The 24086-nt window shown below is 40.9% G+C and overlaps 1 protein-coding gene and 1 long non-coding RNA gene across 2 annotated transcripts in view; both read left to right on the top strand.

The window, feature by feature from the left end:
- LOC108363705 (uncharacterized) overlaps positions 1–20171 on the top strand; it is a 37733-nt gene extending 17562 nt beyond the window's left edge. Inside the window, exons 3-9 of the mRNA XM_017617151.1 lie at positions 9835–11366; positions 11440–11796; positions 15385–15586; positions 15697–15860; positions 15921–17464; positions 17534–18306; positions 18375–20171. Coding sequence (XP_017472640.1) covers positions 9835–11366; positions 11440–11796; positions 15385–15586; positions 15697–15860; positions 15921–17464; positions 17534–18306; positions 18375–19401 — 5599 coding nt within the window. The 3' untranslated portion in view covers positions 19402–20171. The remainder of the gene's footprint in view (positions 1–9834; positions 11367–11439; positions 11797–15384; positions 15587–15696; positions 15861–15920; positions 17465–17533; positions 18307–18374) is intronic.
- Positions 20172–21806: 1635 nt separating this feature from the next.
- On the top strand, positions 21807–22868 carry LOC108363704 (uncharacterized). Its single transcript, XR_001847649.1, has 2 exons — positions 21807–21871; positions 21953–22868. It is a non-coding gene; the product is annotated as an uncharacterized LOC108363704 (long non-coding RNA).
- The last annotated feature ends 1218 nt before the right edge of the window (positions 22869–24086 follow it).

Genomic DNA, 24086 nt, shown 5'->3' with positions numbered 1-24086 from the left:
CGGTCCTTCTAGACCACGGTATTGTATGCCTTGATTCAGTCGCTTCTTACCATTTGGAGACCAAAACCCAGTACCAATTAGGATTAAGCTATTAAGTACATTTGACATATAAAACTACTTCCTGGTCCTAACTAGCACCATTCTGATGCCGCTCAGAATTTTCTGAAGTGCCCATTTCGAGTGAATGCCCCATTGGCCGGTACCTAGCCTTACCTAAATCGACTAGCTCGCCGTTCAACTAACTCGTAAGTAGTTGCTGAGCAAAAAATTTTATTTTCTTGTTGAGAGGATTGGTACCTCGCTATGTGGGTGGTGTTCAGGCGACATTAGAAAGTATGCCCCCTATGTATGTCGGGAGTGCGGCATTCTGACAACCTTCGTCAACTGTGTCCTACTAGCCCCCGATGGCCAAGATGACTTTGCATAATCTAGACCCAACCGGCCAATTGCTTAGTATGTTGCCAGTTTCTTATTTTTTGTCCTAGGTGTTTCCGGTTGGCTATTTGAGAACTTCGTTGTGGCCCTGTACTTTACTGACAGATTATGTTGTGTACGCATAGAAGAAGAGCGATCTGTTAAAGGTAATCCCCAACCATTGTTAACCATAGGCGATAAAACTCCATTTGTTTCCACATATCAGGAGTGATGAGAGTATTTCACTCCCACCGTACCCAAATGCTTCAGCATCAACATGCAAACTCTGTTGGAGCCGGAGCCAATGCTTTTTTTGGGATTTGCACATCCGATGACCACCTGAACCTCATCGCTGGTGAAATTAAAAGACGCACTAGGTTTTAGAAGGTTGTGCATACTTCTGATAACTCGATACATGACCCTATCCTGTCATCGCCCTTCAGATAGTGAGCTCGCGATAAATCAATTCTTATTCACACCAGATGTGTGATTCAGGTCTTGAAGTTGAGATCCCGAGCTGATACGGTTATCGCCTACAGCGACCTCGCACCCATTTGCTAACATAAAAGCTGGGAACACTTTTTGTGCTCTGCTACAAGCTACAAACCATCACCGTCGAAAAGAGCTAGAGTTATATTTATGAACAAAATATGAAAAAACCTAAAAAAGGGGACATATCTTTACCTTAGGGTGAAAATGCGAAACTATATCGATTCTTCGTCTCTCCTGAATAATTTCAAAAAATGGACTCGGCACCATTTTAGGTAACGATATGTATTTGTTTTTTTTTTAATTTCTTGCCTACTTTTATGTTTTTTTTTTATTAATATTTTACGTAAGAATACCCTTGATGAAATTCTTCGGCAAATAACTTTAACCATTCAGCAACTTCCGAAATNTTTTACGTAAGAATACCCCTGATGAAATTCTTCGGCAAATAACTTTAACCATTCAGCAACTTCCGAAATGCTATTTTATTTAGACTTTCAAAAAATGGCCCTTTCGTGAGAGAGCCAATAGATTAAAATATTCAACAAAAATTTTTTTTTCGTGAAATTTTAATAACGTACCCAATACCATATCGATATGAATTTTAAGCCTTTTCCCCTCTTGTTCTAAGAACAATCACGCGAAAAAATCGCAAACTTACAGGGCTATTCTGGCTAAAATTGTAAAAAGGCTTTCGTAAGATAAATGAAGATGGTTTTACGATAATATTTTCTTTTTTTTTTAATTAAATAAGATTTCATTGTCTTCAAAAGAATAATATAAATTTTTTAGTTTCATTTATTGTTTAGAAACTTATTTGATTTAAGTTTTAATTTTTTTTTTTTAGATTTTATTGTTTAAAAAGGAAAATATGTATATTGTTTTTTTGTAATTAAATATTTACGTACTTTATTTTCTTTTTCTTTCAATTTAGCTTTCCTGCTGGTATAAATTTTATTGTTTTAAAAACAAAAATATGTATGTATATTTTTTTATTTATTAAATTTTTAGGATCTTATTACATTTTTTAAGCTTAATTTTTGTCTTGTTTTAATTTAATTTTCTTGTAATTTTTAGATATTTTTTTTTTAAATAAAAATATTTTTTTTTATTTCATTTAACTTTTAAATGCCGTTTTCATTATTTTTTATATTTTTTTACCGACTTCCAAAAAAGGAGGAGGTTATCAGTCGTCGGAATATTTTTTTTTATGTATGCTACCGCATAACTTTGGACCACGTCAACCGATTTCGATAATTCTTTTTACGGAAAGGTAGTGTCTCAGAGGTGGTCCCATACTAATGTGCTTTAGATCCGATCATTGAATCATGAAATATATGGATATATATATATATTCTTTTTTAAGTAGGTTTTTTTTTGCTAAAAATTACTTGTTATTTTTAGGTTTTATTGTTTCAAAAGGAAAACTATATATGTATATTTTTTAATTTCTAATTTTCAAAAACATATATCATTTTTTTTTGCTTTATTTCCATTTTATAGTGTTTATATTATATTTCTGTGTTCGTATGGAAAAGTAGCTTATGTCGAAAGGTTGGCTTTAGTATAATGCGGCAATCCCTTTATTTTTTAAACGGCAAGGAATTTTTTGATGAGACTTAATAAGAATATTGACTTGCTAGTATCGGAACTATTTCTTCCACGTTTATTTGCTAAAAGTTGTTCAACGGCTTACCGCCAGTGAGTCATTCGCAATCGTATGCTGCGAATGCCGATTTATACTAAAGCCAGCCTTTCGACATAAGCTACTTTTCCATATGAACACAGATTTATTTATTCGTTAGTTTTTACTGTTCTAAAAGAAAAATAAGTATTTTTTTTATTTCATCTAGGCTCCTTAATAAAGTTCTCTGGGTACTTTGAATGTTTTCTTAATTTTTTTTTTCTTTCAATCTTTAATTTAATGAATGTATGTATGTAGATATTTCATCGAATTTTAGATTTTATGCCTACGATGTGTCTTATTTCGCTAAAATTAAAAAATGTTTGAGTTCACTGCCGTGCGGAAGCAAGCCTAACGCCAATAGGGACGAAAGCAAAATATGGGCACATCAATTGTGTACAACTAAATTTCCCACAACAGTTCTTCCAGAGCGACTTCCAACGACCGGCAGTAGTGCACTAAGAACTTGGTTGTCGTTAAGTATGTACATCCATATATGTGCATATATGCATGTATGTATGTATGTATGTATGTATGTTACCACTATAGTATAAATACACGGCGACACAGCAACCAATTGTTGAGGGCACTGCCATGGACGCCTATGCGGGCCGGGTGCAATACAGAGGATAAGAGTTGCACCAGCCACTTCAGGTAGCTGCCGATTACATATTTGTGCATTTGTAGTGCTGATGGTGGTGCTACGGATGCCATCGCACAAACACAACTGTACACAAATCGCGTTTGCCGTTGTCGTGCTTGGATAAGCTTGCAGAACACTATAAAAGTTGAAATGTGCAGATTGCACGCGCTTATGCAACTTTTGAATTTGAATTTGCATCGTTCGTTTTTTTTTTTGGTTTTCCATTTTTCTTTCGCCAAAAATCAGCTACCGCGGGGTCGTTTGTACGGCATGTGCATAAGTACATATGTATGCATGTATGTATGTACAAAAGCGTTAATATGTGTGCGAGTAGATAACGCACATGAGCACGCGAGTGCAGTATGTCCTTGCTGGATGTACAACCTACACTTGCGGAGTGCGATCATGGCTGCTTGACTACATACACAGTTGGCTGCGTTAACAACGAGCCCATACTCATCAACCCTGTAGGGTATTACATTGGCACGCAATATACATATACATATGTATGTGTGGATGTTGGCAACGAGCGCTTGCAAGCCTGCTAGCGCTGATGTTGCATTGCGAAATTTCAAGAAATTCAGATATATGGCAACCGAAAAAGTACATACCTGCATTTGCAACACGCTATATCAGGAGCCATGCACACGCATAACGCACACACACGCATACATAGGTGCATATGCTCGATGCTTTTTGTCGTTACGTTATTTAGCTTGCCTTGTGTTTTGTATTTCCGCTTCCGCTAGCACGCTATCAGCACGCATTCAAGCTCACAAACGTGTACGCGCACACAAATAAACATACCGATAGGCCACGCGCACACAAATGCTATAACGGCGCGAATTCGCATGCATTCAATTTCCTCTCTGCGTGCTTTTCTGTGGCTGTGTGTGCTAGCGCGTTAGTACCCTGTAGAGAAAAGCTTAACTGTTCAACAAACATTCGAGTAGAGCAACTGCTGCAACCTGAAGCTGAATATGACCAGTTCTCTAGTTTAGAAATNATGTGGCTGTGTGTGCTAGCGCGTTAGTACCCTGTAGAGAAAAGCTTAACTCTTCAACAAACATTCGAGTAGAACAACTGCTGCAACCTGAAGCTGAATATGACCAGTTCTCTAGTTTAGAAATATGTCACATACTGAAGCGAAAGCTGACTAAAATGTCAATGTCAGCACAAAGCCATAGGAATACCAGTGGTGTCATACCAATTGACGGCAGGGTTCAATAGGCACCACCAAGGTATCACTCTAATGGCTTCTTGTACTGAAAGCATCCATACCTAATCAGTATTGGCAAAATATCGCGTAATTACTTGAATCATTTCCATTTGCTACTCTTTTTGGTTGTAAAAAGTCGGACGATGTCATTTTACCAACATATAAAAATCTGGTTGTCACATCAAATAAAGAACCAATCAAGTTTGGCAAAGAAAGCATAGATAATTCATTTATTTTCGAACGAATTTCCCTTATCAAATTTGGTTTGGTGACACCCTCGATTCCTGCGTTGTGCCATTTTCTGTGTCGAAAAACAAAACATTATGCTTGAGAAATGATGACGGAAATTCGTTTCAAAATAAATCATCTTCCCACCCTGCCGGAAAAAGAAAAGTATCGAGTATTTACTTGTATCGATGACAAGACACACTTAAGCCCAGGGCCCGTTGTGATGCTGCATATGGGGTCGGCAACACTCAATCACTCCTAATACAATTTTCAGCAGGAATTTTAAAAGATATCTGCTCTCCATGCATACAAGGTTTCCCATGTTATCGAAGAATTGTCAACCCAGACTGGAGAGTCTTCGCCTGGATAGAACAAGGGCATTGTTTCCTCCTATTTTTCATCTTGACAACTTCTACCGAAGTCATGTAACCATATGCCCAGTCGGTAGGCGAATTATATAGTCCTGTTTTATGACACCAACAAACTAACATTATGTCTAGGCTCAGTATTAAGGCAATGCGTTTATCGCTGAACGAAGATCACAATTTCGTGGCAGTTTTGCAGGTGATTTCGTTATGCCATCTGTCGTTCGCTACATTAGTGAGCCCTGTCGGAAACAAGTAGCTTACAAGTTTCATCTTTTACATCCTTAATAGGGATGGCCAAGTCGCGCCAGTTCATCGGCCTTACAGTTCCCCTCAATGTCTCAGTGTGCCGGAGCCCATATCACCTTTGGGCGAAACGACTCAGCCATCCCGTTAAAGTAGGTGAGGCATTTCATGGCTACCATAGAGATTGTCTACCCACCATATCACTATACCGTGATAGAGAATTTACTTAACTACTGTTGCTTAGACTCAGATATTTGGTCTCTGCCTTTACTGCAATGTTCTTCCCGCAAGAGTAATATGATCGAGATCAAGTATCCCGTGCTTTCTTTACGGAATTCACTTCTAGTCCTTGCCTGGTACACTATAGGAATAGTTTGTTGAGAGTTCTGTGAATTTGATCGGCCAATGTTGAGATTTGTTTACCCGAGATAACTATTACAATCTCCTCGACGTATGCAATAATCTTCCCGTGAATACCTCCAAGTTCTTGAAGGAGACTGTATACTGCTATGTTCATAAGATGAGGAGAGAGTGGAGTGTACCCCTGACCAGGACTTTTTAATTATTGATTCACCCAATCCTGCGCTTATTTCTAAACTCTTTTGGCCTCATGTATGTAGGTTTCCCTGCTTAAGGAATGAAAACTATTTTTAACTCTTCCCATTTGTGGGATTATAATTAAATCTTGACGCAGCCTCAAAGACGGGTACGAGTATGGGTGCAATAATTTATATTGTATGCTGTAGGTCAGCGGGAACGATTCTGTCTGGTCCCGGAGACTTATACGGGTTGAAGCTGTTAATAGCACGTTTTATGTTATCCTTGCTAATAATGTTTACCGCGAAGGCAACCCAGAAAGTGCGTTCATATTAGAAGCTCAAATGTTTCTTCGCTGCTAATTGTCCAATCCACATCTTTCTTGACGAGGTAACTATGTTGCTAGAACTCATGTATAGTATTTTGCTCTGAGTCCGCTGACCTCTGAAATACTTTCTATCTTTGGACAGAAGTTTCTCCATAAGCGTCTCTGACTACCTACTGAAATCTTTGTGCATAGGGAAAAACAATTTTTATTTTTTTTTTTCATTTTCATTTAATTTGAAAAAAATTCCATACCTTTAAGCGGGCGTGAACTTGGATAACAGAACTTGAAGCGGTAGTCTGAACTTGTCGTATTCTACCAGTTTAGAATTAAGTAGAATATTTACAGACCGGTTGTTGGGAGTTCAAGTTCTTATTGTCTTTATACTGAACCAAAATTAAAGAAAAAATCTACTGTTCATGACAGCTTAAGGAAAATTACGAATTGCTCTAACAACTTTGCTCAGAAATTAAACAAAAATTGCATCAAATGTAGTACAACATTTAGAATACCGTGTGGGAAAAAACTTTAATTTTGATGGCTACAACGGATTTAATATTATTTTGACGAGTTTTGGAAAGAGCAACGTGGTTAGACTCCACACCATGATCGAGAAGAGCGTAGGGCGGTCTGAAGAGCGATTTCTCGTTCGAGTACAAGTGGAACCGAGTGCATATTTCCTAGCGATACTTTGAGTAGTATCGAGTATTCTCTTTGATACTTTTAATTAGCACAGACATCGAGTACATGGGGGTATCGGATGAACACTATGTATGTATAAAGATGGCGAAATGGTTCAAATGATAGGACTGTTGAGTTCAATAGTTCGAAACTACTTCCGTTTTCCTGCAGGGAGCTTTCACTGCAGGATACCTGCAGGCATTTATGTATCTACATATGTACACAGATACTCATATATGCATATGCATTGAGTTGGCAAAGTGGCGGCAGCGCTTTTGTCGCGCAGAAACCATTCGCGCATGCATCGTCTTTTATGTTCTTGCTTTTGTGCATCTCCTTTCATTCATTTCCCCATTGCTTTACTTTTTTTTCTTTTCTTTGCACACCAACCAAGTGAGCAGCCATAACGGATTGTTTAATATTCGAAGTCATTATGCACGCATTGGCATGGCATATCTATTCAACAACATGCAAACATATGCTCTTTGGAATCATTCAAGCGTTTGGTAGAACTCCTCTAAAACAGTCGCGCCTGCAACTGTTGGGAGACACTCTTCTTAGTTTACATTTTTATCTATTTTGCGAACCGATAACAAAACTTTCGCGAGTTTTTTGTTTCTCTACCAATCATGGCAGCCACTATACCGTGGCCAGTAGCCATTGGCAAGTGCTATGGTCTTTGTCCGAAGATGGTTTAATGTTTTTTCGAACCGTCGTTAATCCGGTTTTACATATTGTAGGGTGTTCTTTATTGTTTGCCAACGCGTAAGGCCAATATTTGGGAGTGTCAAGTGCTGCCTTAAAGCGTAGTTAGTCTAGACTTAACTTAATTTAACTTACCGTAAGAAATCATCAATGATTACTCAATACGTCAACTTAAACCAGAAGCGTGAATATTTGGTTTTTGTGTTTTCTTTTTCAGCTGTTTGGCAGTTTTCCATCTAAAATTCCAGATCGAAAAAAACTCATGCAAACAAATATGTTTGCGTTCATTTATTTTTGAGGAATGCAAAAAGGAAAATGTGGCAAGCCTGATTCTCTCACTGCTCTCAATTTCTGTAAGGACGTAACTTAAGAATCTGTAGGTTTCGTAATTTTCTTACGGTGAGTTAAGTTATAACTAACTAAGTTACGAAAATTAACTCACGAAAATTAAGTCTAGACTAACTGAGCTTTTAGTTTGAGTTTGTGGAAATCTTCTAACCATCCCTACTCCAGAGCTCAGTCCGCAGGTAAACCTTTTGTTTTTTTTCTAACAACGGGCACTTTGAAATTCTGAAAGCCTAGCCTAGACAAGCTTCATCAAACTCCATCTATTAATTTTTGATGAAAACTTTTACTCAGTTGAGCTTTCGACTCGAAAAGTTTGGCGTTAAAAACGGTTTGGAATACAGATTTGGCCTTTTTTTGGCTATCAACCACGTTAACCGATTTCTATAATTATTTTTTTTACCACAGAGATAAAATTATAATTTTTTTTTATAAGAATTGAAGTCGGTTTCGTTTTTTACTTAAAAATTACTTGTTCGTTTCAAAATTCTGTAAATTTTTTATTTTTTGAAATTTTTCCAATATATTTTGTATATAGCTCTAAATATCAACTTTAAAATGAGTCCAGAAACATGTTTGTAACTACATAAAATAGTTTTTGAGATATTCAGAAAACAAACACGTAAAATCCGAGAAATTGTGAATTTTTTCCTTTGGCAGAACTGTGTTACATGGTCAAATAAATTACCGAAATTCATCCAAATCGAAAATTGTCGGCTTGAAAAGTATTTCACTGGTCTAGGAGCTGAACGTATATTGAAGATTAAGCACCGAACAGAGCACCGAAGCTCGCACACCCTCAGTCATTTTAGAACCATAGGCGTGAGGGTCGTAGAACTTTCTTCCTAGAAGTTCTTCATATTATTACTCTAAGTCCTTTCTTAAAGTTGTTTTAACGTTGTTTTAGCAGTCAGTAAGTCCTTTTATATACTGTAACCATGCGGATGACGTCTCCTTAGGGAAGTGCCTGACCACACTCAGCTCAATTGTGGGTCAAGCACTGCGAGACATACACGGTTGGGCATCAACGAAACAAATACGTTTCTACTAGAAACTTTCTAGTACTCTTCACTAAGGAAATATATATAGGATCCCGAACTGCCCTAGACATTTTGTTGCATCTTTTGCCGGCAGACCGGTCAGTCGAATAGGTAGTATAGCGTCAATATTCTCTGGGTGGATTGACTCTTTTATACCGGACCCGCACTGTGTAAGGTGCATGAGGATGGCTGACTTGGTGAATGTTTACATAGATGGATCGAAAATGAACAAGGGTGTAGGCGCGGCAGAGTTTTGGAGTGTTGGCTTCAGCTGTGATAAAAGTTTGTTAACCGCTAATTTCCACATCAACGAAGGCATTAACTTTGAGGAAAGCCTTTTGTTTACCTTCTATGAAATTATCGATGAGCTCTGCCCAGCCATCACTGACCTACAATCAATGTAAAAGATTTTCGATCCAGGAACGTAAGGCAATGTCCACCAACCAGGCCTCTGCGAAGACATTATTGAAGGCTCTCTATATATTAGGGAAAACGCCGATGGATACTGTCGGTAAATCATATCTTTTTCTGCTTGCAACACAACTAATGGCGTTTTCTTTTCTACATAAAGTGTTGCCTTTTGATCGCCCTATTCTTAATACTGGGGCGCACAGGGCAATGAGAAGGTAGCTTTTTCCGGTAGAAATGAAAACGCCATAAGTAAGTCTATACCGAGTTTTATTCATTGTTATTAGCCTTGAAGAAGTCCTTTCCTTCAAGGCACGATTACCAAAGGTATCAAAAACGTCAGAGTAGCGGGTTTTTGCTCCTTTCACCATTTTCTTTCCGGACCAGTGGAGATATTGTCAATATCCTTCAAAATATCTAAGTACAATAAAATCCATCTTCTTACTACTATTTACTGATGTAACCGGCTTACTAAACTACCTTTTATTATCTTCTTCTCCCACAGTTTGCCACCACCTTCAGCACCAACAACTCCGACAAAGAGCTTCGCAAACAATTTCAAATTGGAGCCTAATCTTAGCGTGAAGGAGTTCAGCAAAAGTCAAACTGAAAATAGTAGCGAAGGACCGCCAGCGCCAATACGTAGGAAATACAAAAAGCGCGTGCAATTCAGTGACGCACTCAATGGTTTCCCTAAAATGAAAGACTTTTCCAACTTTTCCACGAAAGCTAAGAAACACGATCAAAAAGCGAAAGGTACTGCCAGTGCCACTGGCGGCGCAAGCGATACATTGCCCGATGTGTTGGATTGTCGCATAGCAGAGAAGATCAAGAGCGAATTGGAGGAGAAGTCCGCATCCAAAGTGCCAGCGCATCAGAATGCATTGTGTCTTAAGAAACCGGGCGAGGGCGGTGCCATGGAACCGCAAAATAATAGCGACGATGATGAGGATGAAGATGAAGAGACAGAAGCAAACGCTACCGGTGATGCAGCAAATGCAGCTCCTGCCACCGTTGCCACCGTTGCCACCGTAGCCGTTGCGGCCGCCGCTGCTGCTGTCATCGGAGACGTAGTAGATGCCAACAGTGCAGCAGCAACGCCAACTCCATCGCTCACAGCACCGTCGGTGGTTTCGGCTAGTAATTTCCGTGCGCGTGCGAAAGGCAAACGTGGTCCTAAAAATGTGCCAGCGCTGCCAGTCAACAGCTCATTTAGTAGCTTGGGCACCAGCATTGCCGACGAGGAAGAAGACGAACTCGACGCCGAGACAGATGGTGATGATGAAGATGAAGAAATGGATGAAGAGGCGTTGGCACGTGAAATGAAGAACGAACAGAATTTTGTAGAAGAAGAGGACGAACACGATATTGCCTTCCGTTCGCAGCAATCGTGTCGCGAATGCTCAATCACGCATGACTACAAAATCTGTCCATTGCGCACGTCGATTGGCACCATAACCGACGCTGTAGACCTGGCCGAGTGGATTGAACGGAAAAATCTTGAAGCCTTGGCCAAACTTAAACACGATGCACAACGGCAGGCGAAACAAGATCACGATCCAGACGATGAGGACATGGACGAGGCATCACAAATGTCCGAGCTCGAAACCAAGCCGCTTATAACTTTCGCCGAGGCGTCAGTGCCAGCCGAATTCGAGCTGCACAATGTAGAGCCGAATGTGACCGGCGTTTTTGCGCGCACAGAAGTGCGCGCTTACACCAAACTTGGCCCGCTGATCGGGCAGCTAGTACCGAGCAGCGATGTGCGCGAAGGCAGCGATATGAAATGGATTTTCGAGATATGCGAAGCTGGCGCAGAGAAGTCACAACTGTTGACATGCGACAATCCGAATACTTCTAATTGGTTGCGGTACATACGACCAGCGCCCACTTATGAGGAGCGTAACGTTAATCTTGTATCGATTGAGCAGCAGGCATTCTTCGTCACCTGCCGCGATGTTAAGAATGGCATGGAACTGCTCTACTGGAGCGACGACTGCAATACGATGTGGCGCAAAAAGCACACGGAGAAGACGAGTAAGTGCAGTTGAAATTTAGCATTAAAACTGGGTTCGGAAGCCCCTTTCTCATCTTTCTATTTTGCTTACAGATTGTGGCGGTTGCAATTTGCGTTTCGATCATCCGCTCTATTATCGCACGCACTGCTCCATTTTTCACGATCCCTCAATGAGCCTCACCATACGCAAATACCATTGCAAAGTATGCGGCGAAGCGGTGCTCGGCAAGGACAACATCACGAAGCATGCGTCCGAGAAGCACGAAGGCAAGGGCGCTTACCAATGCCAATTTTGCAACAAGTTCTTCCTGCGGCTCAACTACTTGGAAATGCATCGCACCTACGGCTGTGCGGCCAATCCGAACCGTGCGCGTCCACTTTGTGATTTTTGTGGTCGTAAATTTTGTCAACCACAAAAGCTCAAGGCTCACATCAAGCGCATGCATAGTGGTAAGAAGAAGAAGAAGCAGAAGCACAATTCGTAATTTGCGGTAGACATTTGTATGGTCACATCTGTCGGACCGATTACTGCGCGCACGAGCGTATATGTATATGTTTGTGCGTATGTATGTATGTGTGTTTGTGCGTATGTTTGTACCGCTTTGTAAAATGCCTGTAGTTTGTATGTAAGTAGAAAGTCCCAGTCGGCAAAATCAAAGATCTAAAAGGAGTGATTTTTTCTTCTTATTTTGCCGGCTGGGGTGCTGTGCGCATTGCATTCCGAGTACGTCTAGACTTAAGTGTATGTACCATAGTGATATTTTATTTAATGCCAGTACTAATACTCGTACATTCACTCCATCATTCGGTTCACACGACAAACTTTCATTCTATTTTCGTGTTTGGTTCGAAAATTGGTCAGACATTATTCTCATAAGTTTTCACATATGTATTTCCCTTATTTTTCACCCCTCGAAATTATATTTTAAATATCAAAAATTCTCCCGTAAATCTCGAACTCTCCTTCAGTATAAAGGAAGTTAACTTTCAGTAAGTGTAGTATCATACAGAGGCACTCTTAGTTTGCTTGCTATGCTTTTGAATCATCTCTCCCAAGTATAGTATGTATTTATTTGAAGTAGAATATAGTTTATACATTTGTATATGAAGGAATTGAACTATTTATATGGCAAAAGATTTCGAAATATTCCTCAAATTAGATCGAGAAACCGACATCCAAAACCCTTTTCGATAAAGACGTCTTAGGCTGGATAGAGAAAGCCACGAACACCTGGGTCAACTATCTTTTGTAGTCAGCTCATGAAAACCGCTTCTTACTTTTAGAGACCTTAGCGAATAGATTTATTATAGAAAAGCAAAGCAAAATGATTTAAATTTTCACTTTTATTATTTCGAGCAAAAATTTCGACCGGAAAGGTACGAAAAGTTCGGAAATGTCAAACAAAAACCCAAAAACCCTCAAAAATTTCGTAAAAAATCCCGAAAGTATAGAGAAAAGTCCGAGAATTTGGAAAATTAAAACTCGAAACTCCTAAGCATCCAAAAAAATATGGGACCTGCCTAAAATGCACTTTTGGACCTAAAGGTTCTCGAAAAACACGAAAAGTACCGGAAAGGTGCGAAAAATTCTGAAAAGTCAAACAAAACCCAAAACGGGTTTAAAAATACCGACAAAAAGCTACAGACGTCGAAAAGTCGTGAAAAGCCCACAAAAATCCTAAAATTTTTTATAAAATCTCGAAAGGTCACGAAAAATAATTAAAAATATTAATGGCTCCAAAACAAATCTTGAAAAACTCTCAAAGACCTGACAAATCCACATGTCCTAGTTTTCGACCAGCAGCAGTTGTACATGTAGTCAGAAGCACACCCACTCTCCATGTGGGTCCCGAGTGGGACTTTTTTAAATCATGAAGAAAACACTTTCTATAATAAAAGATTATTCTAATAGTATCTTCGGCGCTCGCTGAGACAACTTGAAGCTCATTTGTGCTGAGCAGTAGACCGCAGATTCTGAAGGAATCTCCAATTCTACACCTGTCAGAAGAAATTCCTTTAGAGGAGGGCACTGCCTTGTCAATTTATCAGAAGTGCAAATCAATCTGATTTGGTAGTATTAAAAAGCAACCGAGAGCCCAGCGAAAACGCAGCAATTATTTAACGACAGAAGGTCAATTTTAAAAAAGAAATAATTTTTTTCGGTTCTTCTCCTTTACTTGAGTTCCCAAACACGTTGTAATCTCTTTGGCAGACTTATTCGTCAGTCAGCTCATTTCCCCAAACATCATACTGGACCCGTGAGTGATTAAATCAGAGGTATCTTTCTAGTAAGAGAAGGGTAAGCATATTTTCCTCCAAAAGAGAACAAAGGTATCTTTTTCGAGCTACATCGGAAACCTACTACAAAATTTATATTCAGAAATCCGATCGACTCGACGAGTCCGAAACTAAAGAAATGCAACTGACTGCCAGTGACCTCACTAGCACACCTAGGCCCTCAGATCGTGGGCCCTCTATAATACCACGCGGAAAATTAGAAACATAGAAGTTGCCGTATGCTTAGCCCGACTATGTCGGTTAAGTCTTCGAAAAATCCCGAATTCATGATTTTCGTATTCTTTTACAAAAAGCGGGGCATCTGAATGAAAAGTGCCACAAATTTTCTTGCTCTTCTTCATTGAGTTCCTCACCTCTCTGCGTGCCTACCGATGGCAACATGGCCTGTTACCACACCCACGGCTGCGGTTAGGTCCCCTCTGCTCAGTATAGGGAGATCCTACGACCGTTTTCAGCCCCATTTCGGCCACGTAAGTTTCGTTTTGCTGCAAGTGGTGAGACCAGCCCACCTGTTACTTGCTACTTTAAGAGATAGATGAAGGTAGCGAATGGCATGCCTATACCGTTCCAGGACTGCGAAAGTGGTGCGAATGTACCCTCTCTTGCAAGTTCACCTGCCTTGTTTATTCCGCTGCCCCAGCACTCAAACTAAGTGAAGAGCACACTGCTCAGTCATCTCGTTTAGAGATCTGCGACAATCCGCTATGGTTTTGGACTGCATGTGACCGAGTTAAGCGCTTTGAGTACGGCCTGACTGTCTGAGTAGATGAAGATATTGGGCCTCATGCATAAAAAGTGAGCTTAAGCTCCGACTCGATTTTCAGTACAAATTCTTGAGCTTGAGCTCACCCTTTCAGTGCAAAAATTGAGTCTGATCTTAAGCTCACTTTTTATGCATAAGGCCCATTGTAACATATGACTTCTCTTGTACATACATATGTAAGTGTTTAACCGGCTCCAGTATAGCAGCGACTTCAGTTTGAAAGACGCTGCAGTAGTTGGGTAAGCGAAATTATATTTCCATCCCTATTCGGTTTCAGAAGACTCTCCGCTCCTCCTAATTTGCGGTCTAGCTTAGAGCCACCGGTGTAGAGATGGAGTCATCCCTTTTTATTAGGTGCCTCCCCTGACCAACTCGCTTCAGCGCCTTAGAATAGAAAACGTTCTTAGTGAGCAAGACGACTCCAACTTATAATTATCCAAAATAAACTGTTAAGTGCTGATAGTATACAGTACCCACAATCAGATGCGCACTAGTTCTGTTGTCTCAGCGCTTATCAGCTCGCTGATCAGTTTATCCCTCTGCTCAGGTATAAGCAGTCATTGCTAGGTTTGCGCATTTTCAACAAACAAACAAAATCCTACGATCCATGTAATTTAGACATATATAACTTCCCCTTATCTACCACCTAACATGCAATACCAATAACTAACAGTTATAACCAACCAACCAACAAAATCGTAAAATATAACTTTAAGTACATGTAATCAAACTACCATCTTGTGAACCTTTATACTAACCTCTTTGCGTAGTCTTTGCAATAAATCGTATTTACCTAGATGGATAGTAGCTGCTTTTTGGAAACGTACTAACCTTGGTGGCTGATGCTACGTGCCACCTTACATAACCTAACAACATTACGCTTTTCGTACATTGTGTTTGCTCATTTTTCTTTTATCGTTTTCAAAATCGCCACAATCCACCACAAAATTTCATTTTCTTCATAAATTTCATTTTAGATATGGCTGAAGTTTTACGAGATTTTCAGTGTAAATTATGTTCAAAACTTCTAGGATCACGCGCCGCATTGCAGCGTCACTCCAAGGAGGTGCACAGTCGCAATTCGACGGTGGTTAGCTGTCCACGATGTCAGAAGCTCTTCCAGAATCGCAGTAACTTGAAAATTCACATGCTTACACATTCGGGCGTCAGACCGTTCAAGTATGTCTCGTCCTTCATCTCAAACTCAATCTAACCAAATCTCTATTGAAGCTTTACACAAAATCTAGCTTTGCTTCTAAATTTCAATTATTGAATTCTCTTTTTTTTAGATGTTCCGAGCCTGAGTGTAATGCCGCTTTTACCACAAAGCAATGCCTCCAATTCCACTACAAAAAGGTACACAACTATACACAGGAACAGATGCCAAAGATCGAGCGTAGCGTCGCCTACACCTTTGACGCTTATTCGGGTGGCATGAAGGTTGACTTCTTGGGTAAGTTGCTGCGTTCATTAAAACGTTCTCTTCTTATTTTTTTACATTTCATACACACAGAACAAGCACCACGCCGACGACGCAAAAGCTTGGAAGACCAAAACTCGAGACTGAGTTCGAGCATGCAAAGCGACACAGAGTTCTCCGATGACAATATCTTTGAGGCCATCAAGAAATCCGGCAAATCGATCAAAGATCTGTGCCGCAATGAGCCTAACCTTTCGTTACTTTCATCTAAGATCTCGAGCATATTTGGCGAAAAAGTGGTGGGCAGTCGCAAACGCAAGAAAAAGAAAGAACCGCCCACGCCTAATATGAATTTAATGGGCGCGGTGGCCGGCGCTACGGGCGTAGGTGGTGTAGGTATGGGCGTCGGTGGCACCGAGGACGAGGATGAAGACGAACACATGGAGCAGGTGCGCCGCAAGCAGGCGAATGCTCAACTCAGTCTCGTCGAGTCATTTTTGACCACGACTGCGCAACGCCTCACCGCCCAGCAGCAAGTTCAACAGGTGGTTGCCGCCGCGGCCGCGGTTTCGGCAATGGCTGGCGCAGGAGCGGCCGCTGCCGTGGATGATCCCAGTAAGATGCACATTATGTCCGGCCTAAATAGCCAGCATCACTCCATGGCTATGGGTGGACACGCAGTGGCGGGTATGCTTAACGACGATGATGACGAGGAGGACGATGAGGATGACAACGGGCAGGATGACCCGCATGATGGTGGGCATAGCGAGCAGCACGATGACAATAACAGCTACCGGCATCACGCGGGCATGAATGGGTTGGGTCAGAATTTGGTTGTGAGTAAGGGCAGCAAGAAATGGATTAGCGGTGACGATCGTCACCTGTCACGTGATTGCGCCGCCGCGGTGGATCGCTGCGGCATGGGAGGCGGAGGTGGTGGTGGTGGTGTTGGTGGCGGCATTGGCGCAGGTGTGGGAACCGATGCAGCCGTCGCAGCTGCAATGGGTGGCGCCGCAGCTGTAGCAGCCGCCTGCAGCATGGCCGGAAATAGTGGTGGTGTTGGTGTCGGCGTTGGTGTAGGAAATGACATGGGTTTGCCGGCATTTGCGGTACCGCCCAGCACAGTCGACGATGCCAACAAATTGATCGGGCACAATCGAGATTTTCTGGCGCGTTTAATGAATTCGGCTAGCGCTAATCACGCGCATCACAACAATCGCGGCGAGGAGGATGAAAACTCTTCATTCCTTGATGTGGTCGAGTCTAACAATAATAACAACAACAACGGCGCTGGCGCTGGCGGTCAAATGCCACAATATCATCACAACGGCGGCGGTGGCGGTGTAGGCGTGGGCGGAAATATCAGCAACGCGGGGAACGTGATCAACTCAGGCAATGCCAATGCTAATAGCATGGGTGGTACGGGCGCCAACAGCACACCGGGACACCAGGCAGAAGATGCTCAGCTGCAAATGAACTCGTTGGCGCATTCCCAATCGTTTATGAGTTCATTTTACAACAACGCAAACGCAAGACTGAGCGGCGCCAGCAGTGCCTCAACATCGGCAAGCATGCTGGTGGAAGCGGCCTTGAACTCTGTTGGCAATATGATCGACTCGGAAAATAATGATATGAAGGTAAGCATTTCCAACTTAAATATTTTTCGCGACACCTCATCTATTTTCTTTTTCATTCCGCATTTCTAGGTGCCAAATGAGTCGAATATCAACACCGACAGCCCGATGAGCGCACATCATGTAGACAGCGAGACAAATCGCTTCAGCACAGATACTGCCGGCAACCACCACTCCATCAACAGCATTGATAATCTGGAAAACGAGCTAAAGATGATGAAGAATCTCAGTAACTTCCCCATGCAAATACCACCACTACCAATGTTCCCGAACTCAGGCAATACCATGACCTCCTGCAACATATCGCCCAACGCTTCGACACCGACAAACCCTCAAAGTAACCAAAACAATAACGATGTAGAAGTTGATGCTGGTTCAACGCCACGCCCGCAGCATCTGAGTAGCAACGCTACTGATTCGGATGGCTTCTCCTCCGCACATCATCGCACACCGCCCTCGCCTCAGCCCATCTCACCAGGTCGCGACTATGGCATGTTCAACAATACTAATGCTTCGGGTGCCAACGGCACACCCGGCGGTCCGGGTACAGCGGGCAGCAACAGCAGCGGCAACAGTGGTAGCGGCAATAGCAACAATAACATATCAGCATCCTCGCCTCTGCCTACAATGCAGACACATAGGCGCAACGCCTCCAGCGTGAGCAGCGCATATCCAGAGCACGAGCTCATATCGCCAGCATCCTCGCCGTCCATACCACGATATAATTTCAACGGCGACATGATGCGACACAAACGCGTCGAACATGAAAGTGATAGGCGGCAAACGATTGGACACAATCCGCATCTATCTAGCGACGACGAGAACAGTATTATTCCGCAAAATAGGTAAGCGCAAATGTAACAGTTTTTAATTACTCAAATGTTCATCAATCGTGCTGTTTACTTTGTCACAGCTCTGGCCAGGATATGCGTATGAAATTCTCCCAGTCACAAATGGACCTCATGTATACCAAGTACGAGAGCATGGCTGCCAGTGCAGCGAGTCTCAAGTACAACAATCAAGAGCTCGACTCTCCAGCTGAGTATCGCAACGCCAGTAGCAACGCGGCATCCGGGCCCAACGCCAACGATTTGTCCGACTTGCAAGGGCTTGACATGTCACGCTCCAGCGTTAGCGCTTCCAATTATCATCACAATTTCCAGCTCCCTGGCAGCGCCAGCTCAAACATAAGCGGTATTGGACGTTACCATCATCACATCTACGATATTCTCTCCGAGCGTGAGCAACAAACCCAGCAGGCTCAGACACAACAACAGCAACATCACAGTTCAGCGGTGGCAGCAGCTGCTGCTGTGGCAGCACAGCATCAACAACAACAGGAGCACTCAAGCCAGCTGGTTATGCAGCAACACCAATCCGCCATGCACAACATGCTGCCCGATCAACTGGGCGAACAGGATCACGATCAGACTACATCGGTAGACTTGAGTCGCACAGCTAATTATGTGGTGCCTTCACCACCGCAACTACCCTACAACCATCCACATCACGATATGCTACGTATGGCTTCCTTAGACTTAACGCCAAATACCAATATGTCGGTTGGCAACAATCGTTCCTTCCTCTCCTCACAAATGCAGCATCAGAGTCGTGAGAGTTTGGAACATCATCGGTTGCTGTCCACAGTGGAGCAGCATCGCATTTTAGCCGCCTCTAATGTGGCTGCCGATCAGCATCGCCTGCTCGTCGATCCCACCGCACATCTATTGATGGAGCAAAATAATCGTCTGCTGGGCACCGATCAGTCGCGCCTACTCGGCGAGACGGCCCAAAATAGGCATATGGCACGCAGTTTTGGCGCTTACCATCAGGTAGCCTCGGGCAATTATCATCCCAGCGTGCGGCCACCAGTATTGCCGTCCGCGAATCATCATACTTCCAATCCCTCAAACTATCATCCTTTCCCAGCGTACTATTAAAAGTTGAAATAGGTACTTTAAGTACGTACGTGTAAATTGAGGCCGAAGTAATTTTGAGGACACGTATGTAACTTGTAAATGTTTTTCGTTGAGCGCCATAACTTACACCGGAGACTTTATCTACGGATATTACCAAAAGCATAAGTGGACATCTTTAGTTTCCCGCGTTGAATAGTAAAATTTGTTCACTACCAAATCAGTCCAGTACGATCTTCTTGCTTTAATAAGAGATTTAATCGTTTTCCATCGATACTAATAAACGTTAAGATAAATTTATGAAGATTTGAAAGATACTTCCACCAAAACAGCATATGTGGGTTGCTGACCTTATCATTTACGGCTTACGCTGTTATTTTTGCTGTGCTGGCATAACTAGTAACGCTTAGAGTTCCAGATCATTCTCTCTTTAGTCTTCCAGACTCGTGAATTTATTTTGCAAAAAAGGAAAAGTTGTATATACGATTGTCTTAGGAAGGACTGTGGTCTTTCGAAAGACTGTGGTGAATTAAAAGACAGTTGGCAGAATTGCCCCGTCAGTGGCTTTCAGAGTATATCGTAATTGGTCGTTAGTAAAGATAGAATTCTTGGGCCGCAGAAAGCAATCTTTCATTTCAGCCTAAAGACGCTACAGCAATCAGATTATCGAAGATTGTATATAACTGTCTTTAAGGATAGCGTGTAGACACTTTTTCATTGTATCCGAAATTGAATTGAAGAACTTTTCGCCTCCAAAGCTAAGGTATTTCTATGGGAGGAAGATTCATTGGTAGAAATAGACGACACAACAGCTCCCTAACAAGCACAGAAGCCGAGCTTTGCACCAGTTTTATTTTGCTTTTGTTAACACGTACTTACTATGTATACTTGTTAAGCGCAGATCATCAAAAGGCATCCCTCAAGATAATTGAACCGTGTTAGCCTGTATCCAAGGATGAACTCGAAACAGTCAACAATATAAGAGCACCCAGCTTCGCTGAGCCTGATTGCAACCAGTACTGTGACAGTTTTTGTCTGCATTGTCAACCGGAATTTTTTGTAATCATGGCGATAAACACCAGGATGAGAGAGTAATCGAGAGTGATGAGTATATCATAAAACATAATAAGAAATTATTTTGGACTACAGGCGTCATCATCCCTTACTAATAGCGCCCCTGCAAGAGTGAAGGGCCGCATCTAGTTGCACGTAAAAGTGCTTGGCCCTAACATAATCGAGGGCACATTTTCGTGAGGATCTTTTACTTCCTTGTGAACAAGCCCGCATTGTCCGAATTCGCGACGAGGCCGCTATTAGTCCCATTTTAATAACAAAGTCATATGCATATACAATCATATCAGCTCTTCTTCTTCTTCAGATCTTCCAGTAGGTCATTTACATTCACGCTCCTTGGAAAGAGTGGAACGACCACTCCGTTTGGAGTGTCTCTGTACACTCTACGCTACATGCAGGCGATGTCCCATTCTGACGCGACAGTTCTGTTGTATTTCAAGTTTTGGTTTTCCCGAGCTTATCTAGCGATTTAACTATTAGCTTCACCAGGACGTTATTAAAAGCCCTCTTCTTTACACTGCACAGACCTGCATTCCTAAGAAACAACAAAGTTAGACTGATTATACTGATATCCTTTAGAGAACACAACAACAAAAAATGCTTTAATGCTTTCGCCTTTAGCCCTTCGATTTTCGGACTTATACCTTGGTTATAATGCACGGGGCGAATCGTAACAAATCGCGGCGAATTCGTAAGGAGCTATAGATGTTAGATGCTTCCGTTTTACATTGCGTTAAAGTGCATTATAATCGTTTGAATTCATTGCCCATACAATAGATATTTAAGTGACAGTTCACTCCGTTCCGTTACTTCCATTATAAGCTGAATAAAGATCCCACTCGGAATACAACTCTTTTGGAGTTTATTAAGGAGTCGCCTACTTGACGCACCCAGATCAAAATTCACCTTCCTAGTTATGGAAGGGCTTCTCAATGTCTCAATACACGTTTGTACTCAAATTTCTGAAAGGTTTGCTAAGAAGACGCTCGTCGTCAGTAGGAAATTAACACCCCTATTGCGAGTGTCGACTAGTAGTAGATAAACGACTGTTGGTCGATTATCGATTATCCGTGGTATTTTAAAATTCGTTTTCTCGTTCAATAAATGCGTGTTAATACTGGGCAAATACACACATAAATCGACTTGCACCTTTAGGAATTAGCATGGAAGGGGTTGTCACATATCCAGAGTCGCACGATAGCACGAGAGCTTTGGTCTGACAATAACAGCAGAGCTGCTATATAGGTCAATGGTAGAAGTATTTAGAATTGAAGCGACTATCAGAAGTCATTGACTGCTAGAAAAACGTGTTTATAGAATTGGTCTCCCATATGACAGAATATGCCACAGCAGCATTAGGTCTAACTTCTTTAAGACATACAACTATCGGGAAACACATAATGAAGCAGTTGGCGGATTTGTCTAGCGCTACAAAAAGCGATATGTACAAATCAATAGGCGGTTCAAAATAATTTGTTTAAACTGCAGAAATTTGTGACAGGTAGGCTACGATAGAACAAAATAACATTTTCCACGATAAGAGCACAAATTTTACGCTTTTACGTGCTAATTGGGTCCTAAGCTGTAATATGTAGCGCTACAACTAACCAACCAACAACTGACGTGGGTAACGGGTATTTCCCGGCTGCAGACCCATATGAACACCATGGGAGTAGTGCAGATGATTCCTATCGTTACTTCGACATGACGATGTTATTACGAGAAGAAAGACTCAGCCAGAGGCTAAGCACATTCATTCTCAGCCGCCCGCCAAACTGCTGGGTTTCATTAGAGCACCAGAGCCTGGCGAGGTCTTGTGATGGGCTCTGAGGGCGTAGTACTATTTATATTCAAGTTCGCAGTGCACATCCTCTAACAAATCTATTATATTCTAAGTATTACTATTACTATTAGAACGCTTCAAAGCGTCTACACAGGAGTCTTTGTTTTAAATATTCCACTTCTGAGTTATTGAAAGATATAATTCATTTGATTAAATGATCGTTGCATTATTTTACTACACGAAAGCACATGTTCTCCAGTATGAATAGATGCCAAGGGTTTCGCCGCTTTTTGGCCAAATAAATTGTCGTAAAATCATTGTATAGTAAACTTAGAAAAATGAAGTTTAGTAGAACTTGAAGAAGTTGTAAGAAAACGAAGTAATCTTTTGGAAGCTGTATAAGAATATAATGGGTATGCATGTAAACATAAACTTGAAGTGCAATCTTTAAAAGTAGTTGTGGGATATACATAGTATGTATTTATACCATGTAAACGTATGCGTCAATCTAATATGTATTTATATTATGTAAACGTATGAAATCGGTCGATCGTTAGAATCGACCTTTTTTGAATTGGATAAATTTTTGTCAGAACATTTCTTTTATCGTAAAACGAAATTCTGCCACTGCATACAAAAATAAATTTTCAAAAGTTTAAAATTGTGCAAATTTTCGAATTTCTCAAAAACTGTTATAGCAATTCTGTAGCTCGTTTCTGTAACAATTATCTACCAAGGCGAATTGAGATATGAATTCGCCGCCCTTTTCTCTACTGCTAATGAGTAGTAGAGAATGACGTATATTCTCTACCAGTAGAGAAATAATCGGTAGAGAAGAGTTACAGAAACGAGCTACTGGTCTCATATTAAAGGTGAGACATAAAAAACAGCAGAACTTAAATTTAAAAACAAAATTTGTTACAATTTTTATCTATACAATACCTGTNACATTTTCTAATTAACTTTCTTTAGAGTTTTCAAGGATTTTAATTTCAAAATTCTGTAAATATTTTTTTTTTCGAATTTTTTTTCAAGGTTCAAAAATGTATATCTAAAAATGAAACAGCTTGAAAAATTCAGAATCTATTAAGATCAGTTGGACTAATTGTAAAAAAATGGCAAACATTTTTATAAGATTTTGTTTTTACGATTTCATTTAAAACGAACCCAAAGCCATTTTTGTAACTACAAAATGTATTTTTTGAAATATTCTAAAAGTAAACCTGCAAAATCCCAGAAATTGTGAAACGTAGAAATTTGCATAACTTTCGAAAAACAAATTTAATTTATTTCCTTTGACAGACGAAAAGTTGTGAACAAAATTGTTCCAAATCAAAAATGGCCAATCCCAACCATTGGTCGATTTGTCCTGGATTGATCCATATATAGAACAAACATTTTTCAAACTGCACTTATGTATTTATTTTCAATCTTATTTGATGGTTGCATAACTTAATGATTCTTTTTCCATTAATTAAACCTACATATTTGCCGAATACTCTTGGATAATCTGAATGATTTAAAAATAAAAAGACTAGTGGCAAAACGCTTGGTCTGCTAGAGGAGCCTGTATATTTAGCGATATATTTATACTATAAATAACTGTCCAACTACACCAAATTACTGTTATTTTTTGCATGCTGTTATAGGTTATTGTACTTATATGTATGTATTTATGTAACATCTACTAATAAATATGTTTGTTCCTTTCCCTTGGTGGTATAATTATTAGAAAACTATATTAAAAGTAAAGATTAATAAGTCTACATACTTAGTTTTAGATAATACATACACATGTACATGCATACTACATATATGTATATGTATGTATGTAATCGAGTTAGGTTCGAAA

Source organism: Rhagoletis zephyria, unplaced genomic scaffold (assembly GCF_001687245.7).
Source record: "Rhagoletis zephyria isolate East Lansing unplaced genomic scaffold, Rhagoletis_zephyria_1.1 Rzeph_scaffold_01342, whole genome shotgun sequence".
Taxonomy (NCBI): Eukaryota; Metazoa; Arthropoda; class Insecta; order Diptera; family Tephritidae; genus Rhagoletis; species Rhagoletis zephyria.
This window is presented reverse-complemented; position numbering and strand designations above follow the sequence as displayed.